General features: G+C 43.7%; 1 protein-coding gene across 5 annotated transcripts in view; it reads right to left on the bottom strand.

The window, feature by feature from the left end:
- Positions 1-9,241: 9,241 nt before the first annotated feature.
- LOC138799485 (zinc finger protein OZF-like) overlaps positions 9,242-14,797 on the bottom strand; it is a 14,924-nt gene continuing 9,368 nt past the window's right edge. For all 5 annotated transcript variants that reach the window (XM_069980737.1, XM_069980736.1, XM_069980738.1 and 2 more), the window contains 2 exons: positions 13,397-13,499; positions 9,242-10,497 (listed from right to left, as the gene is read on the bottom strand). In XM_069980737.1, the coding sequence (XP_069836838.1) occupies positions 9,476-10,497; positions 13,397-13,499 (1,125 nt within the window). In that variant the 3' untranslated portion in view covers positions 9,242-9,475. The remainder of the gene's footprint in view (positions 10,498-13,396; positions 13,500-14,797) is intronic.

The raw sequence follows: 14,797 nt of genomic DNA, 5'->3' as shown, positions 1-14,797 counted from the left end.
GTGGTCAAAGGCGACGTGCGGTGGTCAGAGGTGACGTGCGGTGGTCAGAGGCAACGTGGCGTGGTCAGAGGCAACGTGGCGTGGTCAGAGGCAACGTGGCGTGGTCAGAGGCAACGTGGCGTGGTCAGAGGCAACGTGGCGTGGTCAGAGGCAACGTGGCGTGGTCAGAGGCAACGTGCGGTGGTTACGTGCAATCTGGGGGGTTACATGTAATCTGGCGTGATTACGGGCAGCCTGGGGGGTTATGTGCAACCTGGAAGGGTTACAGACAATCTGGGATTGTTACTGATAAACTGAAGTGCTTATAGGTAATCTGGGGTGGGTACATGTAATTTGGGGTGGTTACGGGCAATCTGGAGGGGGTCACTGGCAATTTGGGGTGGTTACAGGCAACGTGCGGTTGTTACGGGCAATATGCGGTTGTTACGGCCAACGTGCGGTTGTTACGGCCAACGTGCGGTGGTTAAGGGTAATCTGGGGGGAGTTAGGGGTAATTTGGGAGTAAACTGCAATTATTACTAGGAGGCCATCCGTGATCAAGCCGGACGCGAAACGCGCATTGAGGAAGGGAACTACATCCAGGGCCACCTCCACCAGGGCCTAACCGTACGTCCAGGGCCACCTCCACGCATTCAGAGCGGGGCCGCGCTCTGAACCGCCGCGGTCCCAGGTGCCGCTCGTAGCCCGGGACCGCGGCTATTAGCGATCGCCGCTATCTGATCGCCGTGCCCGCTAATACAGTAATCGGATGCAGCTGTCAAAGTGGACGGCTGCATCAGATTACTTACTGCAGCACTTCCCTGGTGTCTAGCGGGGAGGATCGCTCCTCCGGGACAACGTCCGGGGTCAGCGCTGTAATGGCGCTGATCCCGGCTTGGCACTCGATTGCTTCCGGCTGCAGCAGCCGGAAGCAATCGATGTGCCTATCTCATCGATCTATGCTGCATATCTATGCAGCATAGATCTCAATGAGAGATCAGTGCACTTATACTAGAAGTCCCCCACGGGGACTTCAAGTATAAGTGTAAAAGTAAAAATAAAAGTGTTATTAATAAAAAGCCCCCTCCCCTAATAAAAGTCAAAATCACCCCTCTTTTCCCATGTTATAAATAAAAATAAATAAACAAACAAACAAACATGTTTGGTATTGCCGCGTGCGTAATCACCCGAACTATTAATTTATCACATTCCCCATCTCGCACGGTAAATGGCGTAAGCGCAAAAAAAATTGCAGATTGCGCATTTTTGGTCGCATCAAAAAGAGATAAAAAAGTTGCATATGCGCAATCAAGGTACCGATAGAAAGATTACTTCATGGCGCAAAAAATGACACCTGACACATAGACCCAAGGATAAAAGCGCTATAAGCCTGGGAATGAAGCGATTTTTAGGAACATATATTTGTTAACAATGGTTTGAATTTTTTACAGGCCATCAGATACAATGAAAGTTATACATGTTACATATCGTAATCGTAACGACTTGAGGAACATGCATAACAAGTCAGTTTTACCCCAAGGCGAATGGCGTAAAAATAAATACCCCCCAAATAAACAAAATGCCTTTTTTTTCAATTTCACCACACTTTGAATTTGTTTGTGGTTTCGCAGTGTACTTTATGAAAAAATTCAGCCTGTCATTGCAAAGTATAATTAGTGGCGCAAAAAATAAAAGCTCATGTGGGTCTCTAGGTGGAAAAATGCAAATGGCCTTTTAAGCACAAGGAGGAAAAAACGAAAACGCAAAAATTGAAATTGTCCGGGTCCTCTAAGGGTTAAATTTGTGTGATTTTTTTTTTTATTTTCCATTTCAGTTATCAATATTACAATTTTATGAAATTAAATCTTGCAGTTTCCAGTCTAGCCACTAGGCCTGATATTTTGTTAAGGCTTCCAGTTCTGTCCATGTTGATAAGCAGGAGGTTGCAGGAAAGTGATCTATACAGAATTACAGCTCAGCCTCCAGCCTCCCTGTCAAATAAGACAAGAGGAAAAAAGGAGGATGGCGCTTTGTGTAATCCTGTTACATGCCAATGTGTGAAATAAAAGTAAAGGTGAACTCTCACCTTTTAGCCCCTTGGGCTTTATGTGTATCACCCAGTTTTGTGGTAGCTCGTAGCGTCGGATGATGGCTGCCGGCCAAAGGATCCAGGCAACGGGACTCTCCCAGTGTCGGGACCCATGGTTTCATGCAGTGGAGAGAAGGAAAAAGTGCCTGGGTAGGTATCCTGGCGCTGCCAAAAAATCCTTCACAACAAGTGGAGTATAAAATATAAAATGGCTGATTTATTGGATAAAATAATTGTATAAAAGTAAAAATGCACATAAAATAAGTAATTCTGGGTTTCAGGCGTTTCTTCATCAGATTGCAACCTGATAAAGGGAGATGAAACTCCCGAAACCCATAAGAAATGTCACCCACCGCCAAATCGGTAATGCTGAAGGATGTTGCAGGCAGCAGATCGCTCTCCACAGCGTCTCCAGACTCCAGTCACGTCTGTCACATGTGCTCAGTGTGAACCTGCTTTCATCTGGAGGTAGCGGTCCACCTATCCTCCCCTACCATGTCTCCTGGTAGGGCCTCAAGCCTCTGAACACTACGCTGACAGACACAGCAAACCTACTTGCCACAGCTCACTCTGATGTGCCATCCTGGATGAGCTGCACTACCTGAGCCACTTTAGTGGGTTGTAGAATCCGTCTCATGCTACCATGAGTGTGAAAGCACCACCAGCATTTAAAAGTAACCAAAACATCAGCCAGAAAGCATTGGTACTAAGAAGTGGTCTGTGGTCCCCACCTGCAGAACCACTCCTTTTTTGAGTGTGTCTTGCTATTTGCAGGTGAAATTGATTTTAAACTGTCATTTGTAGTCCCCCTAGGGGACTTCTATGAGAAATACACTGATTGTTTATAGAGATCAATGCATCTATATCTAGTAATTGAGCGCTGAGACGGGATCAGCATCAGAGTGTCGCTGAGGCCTGACCCGGAAGGTACGAGTGATCAGCCTCTCCTGATCGCATCAGGGAGGCTGATCACCACATTGGACCACCAATGATGCGTGTTTACTGACATTTAAATGGTGCTGTCAGTTTGAATTTAATTAGCCGGCACGAACAACGATCTGTTTGCGATGGCTAATAGGCACGGTCTCCAGCTGTTGATAGCAGCTAGGAGCAGCCCGATAAAGACAGGGCTCATGTTATCGATCATTAAGGGGTAAGGACAAGGGAATTATTTCTCATCTATGCAGTGTTTACAGAGCAGAGCAAAGATATTGTGTGATTAAAACATTTCCCACACTCACAACATAAAAATGTTTTCTCTCCCAGGTGGGGCTGTTGATCAACAAGGTGCTTTTTGCAGGTGAAACTTCAACCACATTCGAAACATGAATAAGGTTTGTTCCATGTGTGAATTCTCTGATGTTGCACAAGGCACTTGCATACACTGTGGTACCTTGGTTTAAGAGTAACTTGGTCTAAGAGCGTTTTGGTTTAAGAGCTCACAGTTTTTCAAAATTGTGACTTTGTTTAAGAGCATTGCTTTGGTTTAAGAGCTCCCTGTACTCAGTGGGAGCACAAGTGGAGGAGGGGCATGGCCTGCACAGGGTGGTCTACAGCACTGTACTCTGACTCAGGAAGACTCCCTCACCTGCCAAATCATAGCAGATCCACTTCTGGCTGAAGGTTGCATCAGGGGACAGGACTGTGGAGGTAATCTCTTCATAGCTGTATCCCTTCTCTCCCCGGACAGAGAGTGCTGCATGTATGTGCCCACATGTCCTGCTCATTCCTTCATATTCCCTGCAGTCTCTGTCCGCCCTTGTGTTTCCCATCCTCTCCATTACTGTACAGTAACTTATAATATCGCATATTTTGTTTCATCTGTTTTACATGTTATTCAGAATAATAAATCATTTTTGGGGTGTGGAACCATTTGTCTGCATTTCAATTATTTCTTGGGGTAAAATTTGCTTTATTTTAAGAGTGGATTTGAATTACATGCCCAGTCCCGGGACAAATTATGCTCCTACTCCAAGGTACAACTGTAAAAGATAGCCTGCACTCAGCACGTGGAAATTGTTTTCCCCTGTGTGATATCGTTGATGTTCATTAAAACATATTTTCCACATTCAGACCATGAATATGATTTCTCTTCTGATACATTCTCTGATGGTTGAGAAGATTTCTATTATTAGTTATACTTTTACCACAGCCAGAACATATAAATATATCACTGTTCTAACTATACTAAGAGAACACTGCGACATACTGAGTGCCCATTTGGAGCAATAAGTTTTCTGCCAAAAGACTCCTGGTTGACGTTAGTGGAGTGCAGCGACACACTGGGGCGCCGGGAGAACCCGCCATGGGTGTCGCGTCTCTTTAAGCATCCCTAGAAGCTGCGGCAGCGCAGCTTTTAGGGATGCACAGATCACTTTGATGTTCCGCCCGCACTGTGAGCATAATGTAGTAGCAGGACCTGTCAGCATCCTGCTCCTACATTCAATCCCATAGCCCGCCGGCACTTCATACCTGCAGCCTATGGGACTTCGGGATGTGACCTCTCCGGCAGGCATGATGATGTGACGTCATCATGTTTGCCGGAGGTCCCGTCCCCATGGCTCGCAAGATAGAGCCCGAAGAGGAAGGAAGAGCTGCTCCCTGCAGCCACACAGCCCCGATTAGGAGAGTAGGATTTTTTTTTTAGGGGCATTATTATTGCATGGGGAAACATTTAGGGGCATTATTATTTCATGGGGGCACATCTGGGGGCATTATCATTGTAAGGGGGCACATTTGGGGCATTATTATTGTATGGAGGCACATCTGGGGGCATTATTATTGCATGGGGGCACATTTGGGGGCATTATTATTGCATGGGGGCACATTTGGGGGCATTATTATTGCATGGGGGCACATTTGGGGGCATTATTATTGCATGGGGGCACATTTGGGGGCATTATTATTGCATGGGGGCACATTTGGGGGCATTATTATTGCATGGGGGCACATTTGGGGGCATTATTATTGCATGGGGGCACATTTGGGGGCATTCTTATTGCATGGGGGCACATTTGGGGGCATTCTTATTGCATGGGGGCACATTTGGGGGCATTCTTAGTATATGGGCACAGCAGGGAATCCTACATACAGGGGGCAACCCCCATTCCTACTCGCTTTACTGCACATAACACCAAACAGCGCAGTTACTATGGGAGCCTATAGGAGGGAGAAAGGAAAGGAAGTTGCAAGAAATGTGCGGAGCCTAAAGGCCCTATTCCACCAACAGATCTGACGACAGATTATCTGCCAAAGATTTCAAGCCAAACCCAGGAGTGAATTTGAAAAGAGGAGAAATCCAGTCTTTCCTTTATGACCTGTTCTCTGATTATAGTACGTTCCTGGGTTTGGCTTCAGATCTGTTGGTGGAATAGGGCCTTAAGATGTTTGTCTCGCAGGGTCTGAAGAGATAAAACGTAGCTGGAAGAAATCATCATGGAGGCCGGGGCCGGATGGGGAGGAAAAAGGAAAGTGATGCCCCACTTTTGTATTTTGTAGAAATTTTTTTTTTTCTACAATCTGAACGTATGGTGAGAGATTTCTCCAATGTATTCCTCTTGCATCCTTTAGCCAGAAAGAATGGATAACAGTACATGTAAATGCAGTATTTTACAATAAGTTACTGAAGTGGCTTGTTCATGTGTTGATGTGCTCATAAAGGCATCACTAGGTTGCTTGGACACGGTTACATACTATAACTTTGCCCATGCTTTGCCCGACAACTCCTGATCGGACAAAAAGGCTGTGAGCTTGAGAAAGACGCCAGAATGGCATGGAAACTTGTTGCTCAGATGCATTTTATGTGAGTTTTTATAATAAAATTACATATGAATTTACAGATGTCGGAGTTGCTGGTACCAGCAATCAGTGATCATTGTAGGTCTTACTCTGCACTGAACCGGCTTGATAAAAGTTACGTGATCTAGGTATAACTTTTAAAATAGCTCTTTTAGGGGTGTGTGACCTGGCTCTGTTCCTGGTGATAAAGAAAAGACTGAGATTTTTTTTCAAATTCATTCCTGGCTTTGGCTGTCAGATAAATCTCTCTGTTTAAGGGCACCCTTAGACGCTTACAGTGTTTGTAATTACTCTTTGGATTTCACTCTGTCTAGCCAGAGCAGCTTTCAGTTAGTGTGACGATTTGATTGTAATCGTTAGCTCTACCCTTTTTTTTTATTCTGTTTCTCCTTTTTCCCTCCCCTTCTTGCTTGTACCCTTTTCTCTTCTTTTCTTACCTTGTATTGCGCTAATATTCACTTGCCCCTGATTCGTTTCTTAAGGTTGCTCTCGGCATCCTGTAAATTGGCCTCACTGAATGTATGAGGATTCAATGTACCAGAGAAGCGGTCTCAGGTGACATATTCTATGCACAAGGTACAGATCTTGTTTTTACAGGAGACCCATTTTATGACCAATCATGTTCCCTCCATAGGAAAATCCCATTTTTTGCATTGGAGACATAGCACTAATCCAGAGGCTAAATCCAAGAGGCTGTCCACAGTACTACAACGTTCACTGCCATGCATCTTAGGGCCCTATTCCACCGGACGATTATCGTTCAGATTATCGTTAAATCGTTCGAATCTAAACGATAATCGTTCAGTTGAAATGCCGTTCACGATTAACGACCGAACGAGAAATCGTTGATCGCTTTATAAGACCTGGACCTATTTTTATCGTTGCTCGTTCGCAAATCGTTCACATTGAATAAGACATCGTTCGGTCGTTCGCAATAGATACGAACGCAATAGCGAAGAAAAACTATCGCAATTACGATCATAAGTAACGATTATCGTTCCATGGAAATGAGTAAACGTTTTCAGGTCTTTCGCAATAGCGGTCGTTTGAGATCGTTAATCGGTAACGATTATGCAAACGATAATAGTCTGGTGAAATAGGGCCCTTAGTAGATACCCTACTGTCCTTCCAGACGATTTGTTTTTAATAAGTTGGATATCCATGGCAGATTTACACTGTTGGTAATTTATATCTACCAAACACCAACCAGAGTTTAACGCTGAGATCTATTCTGGAACCAGCTTCATAATTTATGGAGGGGATGGCAATTTTGGGAGGAGACTTTAATATGGTTGTGGACCCTTGTTTGGACACCTTCTACGGCAGGTCATCAGTTCCCCGCTCTGCTATCAATCAGGCACGTTCGGTGAGCTACTAGCTGGTGGATATCTGGAGGATTTTAAATCCTTCCCGTAAGTTTTATACTGATTACTCAGACTCTCATGACTCATATGCTCGGCTAGATATGTTCTTTATCTCCCAGCGTTCCTTATTGTTAGTACCAAGGGCTAAAATTGGCACAGCCATGTGGTTTGACTATTCCCTTGTATTTCTGTATTTTTGACACTGTGTCTGCCAGGGTTGGTGCCAAGAGAATGGACATGGGGCCTTAATAAGGTGCTGCTCTAAAACTTTCTTTGTAAGGAATCCATAACAAAGACAATTAGACTTTCTTGCGGACCATAGGAAAGATACCACGTCTCCCGCAGTTCAAAGGAAAGCATTAAAGTGTGTGGTTAGAGGTGTTCTAATACAGCAAAGTCCCTAGCCCAGGGGAAGGGAACCTCGCCTCTCCAGCTGTTGCAAAACAACAACTCCCATCATGCCTGGACAGTCAAATCTAAAGCTCTGACTCCAGGCATGATGGGAGTTGGAAAGCAAAGGTTCCCTAGCCCATAAATTGTGAGCCCTGTTCAGGGAGCACAAGAAATCTCTTTTTCCAGAAGAGGGAACTGAACTGGCGGTTGTTACGGAGCAATTAAGAGACCTTCTTCTGAAGAATTCGTCATATCAGGAGAGGTAATACCTATAATGCCCTGCAATCTTTAGCGGGGCAGCAATTTTAAAATCTTAAATCCACTTGCAGTGTCCCAGAACATGCAGACTACTACTCCTATTATGCCCATTTCTATTGCTGTGTCAATGCCTGTTCTGGTAAGTGTTTGCACTGCAACTGCTGCTGGTTTTCCCCTAGTATTCTCTGGTAATGTGCATTCTCATGTGTATTCTCATGTATTCCTGTGTATTATTACATTGTACAGTGGTATGCAAGGCTGTTGATCACGTGACCTGTAACCATGGTTCCTCCAATGGCCGACTAGCTCTGGCCAGGAGCAACCATGTGACCTCCCACTTCCTGCTGACAAGTCAGTTCAGCCCCTGCTTCCAAGCAAGGAGGTTGTGTGGTTCTATTCTCTCCCACAGAAGAGTGACTAAGTCTGCTGCTATATACCAGTCTTCGGCTGTATCTGCCTGCTCAAGTGTCCGGATTCTTCTCTCTCATCTGGGTGTCATTCCGTTATCTCTCCTCATCGCTGCAAGGATTCACAGCAAGTATTATTCTCAAGCTAATCCACCCAGCAACGCTATTTCTCTCATACTCCTACTCCCATCATCCGGCACGTATTCTCACAGCCTACGCAGCACCACTCCTGCTTTATTTGTCAAAGCCTGCTATATACCCAGTTGCATCCGGACAGAACTGTTGCTACTAGTTACCTCATCTATAATAAAACCGCTGTTACTGAACCCTGGCATTGGTGTCCACTAACTGGTGCCCTGACTAGGTGCAGCGAAGAATCGCATGCCCATCATCACCCGCAGATTCCACAGACCGGCCCTACAGCTGTGCCGCCCTCAGGCCTATACCGTGACAAGTATAACCCCTGCAGCTGCCCCGGTCATTGCCCGCTCATAACACCAGCACTGCGGAAGTGGCCCCCAGGGGCCAGGGCATCGCACACTGTTCTGGTGTTGGCAAGGAGGCATGAGGGCAGTGGCATGTAGTTGACCTGTCTCCGTCATCTTCCCAGCCACTCACACTTGATTGGCAGCCTGAGCGCTTTGCAATAAGTTCTCAATGCTCAGGTTGCCAATCAAGCGTGAGTGGTTGTGAAGAGGGCAGAGGCAGTGTAACTACATACCACTGCTGCTCCCCCCATCATGCCTACCTATCAGCCCCCACCTATCAGCCCCCAGAATGGAGGATTAAAGATGAAGACTTTAAATTGCTTCCCCGCTAAAGACAGCTGCAGCTGTAAAGTCCCGGGGCCAACTCACTCTTCCTCCCTCAGAGAGGTGACTGGATCTCTTTAAACATGTAAGACCCCTAATAACACTATTTGACTTAAGCTAGATTTTCTTTCACACTGTTAGTTTATTCCAACAAATATTTAACATTCAGAACATATAAATTAACTTTATATGGGGAAATACTAATACATTTTAAGTTACCCCTTCTAACAATATAAATGATAAAATAAACCAGTGTGCTGCTATGTTCCAAATGGCCCTATCACACCTGAGATAGGAAACCAAAGTTGGGCCAACTGGTTATGATTTTTCACATATACTTTAAGTGGTAAAAAGAGCCAGGAGGCTAGTGGATTATCAGTGCATGTATGCATGTATTTTCTGATGACGCACAATGTCAGACTTCAGCTTGAAGCTTTTCCCACAAAAACAACATGTGAATGGTTTCTCCTCTGTGTGGATGGTCTGATGTTTGAAGAGGATGGACCTCTGGGTAAAACACTTCCCACACGCCACACAGGAGAATGGCCTCACTCCAGTGTGTATCCGTTGATGGTCAAGAAGGCTGGCCTTCTGGGTAAAACATTTACCACAGTCTAAACACGAAAATGGTTTTTCACCCCTGTGAATTCTCTGATGGGCAACAAGGTTTGGCTTATGTGTAAAGCACGAACCACACTCTGAGCAGATGAATGGCTTCTCTCCTGTGTGGATCCTTTGATGCTTCACCAAGTCTGGTTTCCGTATAAAACATTTACCACAGTCAGAGCAGGTGAAAGGTTTTTCTCCGGTGTGAATCCTTTGATGTTTGCTCATGTCAGACTTTCGAGTGAAGCATTTCCCACAATCGGGACAAGGAAATGGTTTCTCTCTTGCATGGAATTTCTGGTGGGCAACCAAAGTGGATTTCTGGGTAAAACATTTACCACATTGTAGGCAAGAATAAGGCTTCTCATTGGTGTGAATCCTCTGATGTACAACTAAATCAGATTTCTGGGTAAAGCATTTTCCACATTCATAACAGGTAAATGGTTTCTCTCCTGTGTGTATTCTCTCATGCCTAATGAGTGTAGCTTTCTGGCCAAAAGTTTTTCCACACATGTAACATGGAAACTGCTTGTCAACCACACTGAGATTCTGTTGCGACGTAAACTTTGTGTTCTGAGGAAGACAATGAAATACGTTGTCTATATGAGTTCTGCCATTAGCAATAATGGAGTCATCGAGTAAATGTTCCTGATTACTGTCATGGTTAGGAGAAGTTTCTGTAACAGAATGGTCTTCAGCAGATTCTATAGCAACATCATCATCATCTGCTAACTCATTGTCTGAAGATGAATCAAAATGTTTGTCTGAGAGGGTCCATGGTTTGTGCTTTACTGGGGGGGAAAAAAGACAAATTAAATTATTTATATTTTTGTTCTATTAGGATATATTCCCACGCAGTATTAACAACAGCCATTCCCTGTGATTGGCCGTTATTTAACACTATCTACGGCCGGCATTAATGATCATGATCTATAATTCCAGCTGTAGGTAGCGTTACACAACGGCTGTTCACGCGAAACAGCTGTTTGTATTTTTTTTTTTTACATATATTTGGGTGATTTTTATTTATGTAAACAAATTTCATCAAAAGTTATTGACACATTGATCTTTTCAAAATATGCTGATATTCAGTATATACCAGGATGAATATTCAGTATATCCAGGCTGCATTTGTCCAAATGAAAAACATTTATCCCATCGCATGCAATGCTTCAACTTCAGCATGCTTTTTCAAGTTGAAACGTTGCATCTGGTGAAAACCTTTTTTTCATTTAGACAAAAACTGCCTCGTATATATGGAATTCTTTGTGAACACCACTGTGGTCACCGGCTGGTGAGGTGTGCACATATATACAGTTAAGCATGTGCTGCTGTGATTGGACTTTTGTGGTTATTGTATATACAGGCACCGAATGATGAAAAACGTCTAATTATCATTAGAAAATAGGCAATGTACTGAACACCCCATTGTACTGCTTGGGATAAGGTGGAATGGAATTACACGGAACGATTATCAGCCGTTACAGCCGAAAATTGTCCTGTGTAATACAACACAACGATCAGCCGTCATGAACAATGTCGGCTGATCGTTGTAGTAGTTTGTCTTTCAACATGTTGAAAGAACAACGACTCATATAGCAACGATCTGCTGCCGTCGCTCCATGGAATAGGAGTGGCGGCAACAGACCACTGCTATATGCTATGGGCTGCCCGAACGATCAAGCAATCACCCGGGTAGCCCCCCCGGCTCTCACTCGCTTGCTGCAGGCGCGTGTAATAGCGGGAAATGAGGAGCAAACGAGTGCTGACAGCGCTCGTTTGCTCCTCACAGTAGCCCTGTGTAATAGAGACTTTACACTATATAAGCTTTCTTTTGAAGGAAGATGTTACTTTCTGAAGACTGTAAAAATCTATGAAGTTTCTCTGTTTCTGCATAAGAACGAAGAGTGGGTCTCCAACTTGGCTGACCCCTGGTAAGATTCCAGATTTAAACGATTAATAAAATAATGGATAGCTACAACACTAAAAAAGACTGATGAAACTAAAAATTAAATGTTGTGAAGACATTCTCCTTTAAATTTAATCAGACTGCAATAAGAACAGGTTGGGAAATTAGTTCTTACCAGCAATTTGGTTTCTAGTAACCCTTTACGGCAGCACCCTATGAGGTTGACTCCACTCTGTATTAGGTACAAAACAAAACAAAAAAAAGGTCCCACCCCACAGCTCACCAGTATATGTGAAATACCCATAAATACCACCACAAATAAGGGAGGGAAACTAATTCCATTTTCTCCTGTGAACTTTTTTTTTTTTAACAACACAGGAGAATACCAATTAACCACCATAGGGCGGCAACACAGCTTGAACTACTTTCTGACCAAAGTAGAGGACTTTCACTGACAAAAGATCAATTATAGAATTTATTAAAATGTGGGGAGATGACTATTAAGTATTAATCCCCAGAGGAGGTGTAGGAGATAGGACAGGGTCCTGACTGGGATAGCCAGGAAAAGCATATTTTAGAAGAATGAGAGTGGGAGAACCTTATCGCCCTCCATATTTCCAATAGGTAAAAAGCAAAACAATTTACTGTACATTGTTCCAAATACAGTGGTGCCTTGGATTACAAGCATAATTCGTTCCGGGACCGTGCTTATAATCCAAATAACTCTTAAACTGAAGCACATTTTCCCATAAGAAATTTATAATTTGCAGACAATTGGTTCCACACCCCAAAATAATGATTTTCTGTTCTGTACATGTAAAACAAATGAAACAATGAAAAACATCTGAATATGTGATATTATCAGTTACTGTACAGTATAGCAATCAGCATGTGGAGTATAATGTATAGTAAGGGCATAAACCTGAAAAAACAGCCGCAGTTTGTAGATACAGGATGGAGCTGCAGATCCCCATAATGGAGTAGTGTAGTACAACAGGCTAGAATAGAGAAGCCGTGCTGCTGTCAGTTGTCTGTGTGGTCACATGACAGCAATGGGGAAAGGGTGTGTTCAGCATGGACCAATCAGGAAGTGATAATCACAGAGCTGTACAGGGGGACAGTGACAAACTTTATATACAGCAGTCTTAATGGCTAAGTGTAAGTGCAGGCACATTATAGCAGGAATGGAGAGGATGAAAAAGACCAGGGCTGACTGCAGAGAATATGAAGAAATGAACAGGACATATGTGGGCACATTCATGCAGCACTCTCTGTCTTGGGAGAGAGGGGTTACTGTCCCCTGATACAAGCTCCAGCCTGAAGTGGATCTGCTATGATTTGAAAGGTGTGGTAGACTTCCTGGGTCAGAGTACAGGGCTGAAGACCCCGCTACGCAGACCATGCCCCTCCCCCGCTCCTCATCCCACCCAGTACAGGAAGCTCTTAAACCAAAGCAATGCTCTGTAAGCTCTTCTTGCAAAATGCTCTTACTCCAAGTTACTCTTAAACCAACGTACCACTGTACCGGCCCAGGAGGTACCAAATAAGAGGTAAAAAATGTTCTTGAATGACATCTGCTCCCATGAAGAAAACAAAAAATAGTGGCACTCACCAACAAGGACATGCCATAGATGTCAGATAACTGCAGGTGCCACATCTATCTTCAGAACGCAATCATGAAAAACAGAGTCAGGGAACCTAGTTCTTAAGATAGGTGCGGGTCCCAGGGGAGGGAACAACATTTATCATATATACTAAAATTCTCATTACTAACTACCAACCTGTAACAATATCCCTTGATATTTCTTCCTCCTTACACTGCAATTCAACTCTCACATATGTCTCTTTGTCATCATCTGTGTTCTCCTCTCTTAAGCTTTGTTCCTTAACATAACAGAAGCAAACGATTAATCACATGGCTGTGCAACATTTCTCAAGCAGACACACTAAGTGTCCATTTACACAGAAAGATTATCTGACAGCTTATCTGCCAAAGATTTGAAGCCAAAGCCAGGAATGGATTTGAAAAGAAGAGAAATCTCAGGCTTTCCTTTATAACCTGATCTCTGTTTTTAGTCTGTTCCTGGTTTTGACTTCAAATCTTTGGCAGTTAATCTGTCAGACAATCTTTCTGTGTAAATGGACCCTAATGCTGGGTTTACACGAAACAATAATTGGCCCGATCGTACGATTAACGCTGTTGGAATAACGTTTTTTTTTTCATAACGATCAGCGTTTAGACGGTACGACATATCGTACGGAAAAATCTTATTGCGATCGTTTTGCAATCACGCGGATGAGCGGGGGGCCGTTCGGACTTTCGCGCAACAACTGTTTACACGGAACGATTGACGAATTTTTCGCGAACAACGATTTAAGAACAAGATAAAAGATCAAAATGAACGATTTCTCGCTCGTCGTTCAAACGTTCGCTGTGTTTACACGTCGATTATCGTTCGAATTCGATAGTTATCGTGCAAATTCGAACGATAATCGTTCCGTGTAAACCCAGCATAAGGCCCAGATTTATCAAGCTGCCTGAAACTAACATGGTCTGTTTTTCTCCAGCAACCAAAAGCAGCTCACCTTTCATTTCAAAATTTTAAAATAAATGTACAGTATATTGCAAACTTGCTTTATTTCACATCTACTGTTGATTTAGATTTTGAAAGTTATAACAACAGTGACACTTTAAATGCTGAATAAACCCCTCACCTGGTGGTCTAGTGGATGGATTGTGAAAATTGGCTGTGACATGAAGGGGTTACTCATATCTTCCTTTAAACGTTTTTTCTCAAGACTAAACAAATTTAATTCCTCTAATCTCTCCTCATAACTAAGATGCTCCATTCCCCATTATTAGTTTAGTTGCCCGTCTTTGTACCCTTTCCAGCTCTAGGACGTCCTTTCTATGAATCGGGTTTCAAAACTGGACAAAACTACTCCAGATGAGGCCGCAGCAAAGCTTTATAAAGCGGTAATATTATATCCCTGTCCCAATGCATAATAATATCCTGCTGGTCTTAGAAGCAGCTGACTGACATTGTGTGCTGTTCTGTAGTCTATTACCTACAAGTACATCCAGATCCTTCTCCATCAGCGACTCTCCCAGTGTAACTTCCCCTAGGACATATGATGCATGCGGGTTATTAATACCCAGGTGCATAACTTTACATTTATCC

This window comes from Dendropsophus ebraccatus, chromosome 8 (genome assembly GCF_027789765.1).
Source record: "Dendropsophus ebraccatus isolate aDenEbr1 chromosome 8, aDenEbr1.pat, whole genome shotgun sequence".
Lineage (NCBI taxonomy): Eukaryota > Metazoa > Chordata > Amphibia > Anura > Hylidae > Dendropsophus > Dendropsophus ebraccatus.
This window is presented reverse-complemented; position numbering and strand designations above follow the sequence as displayed.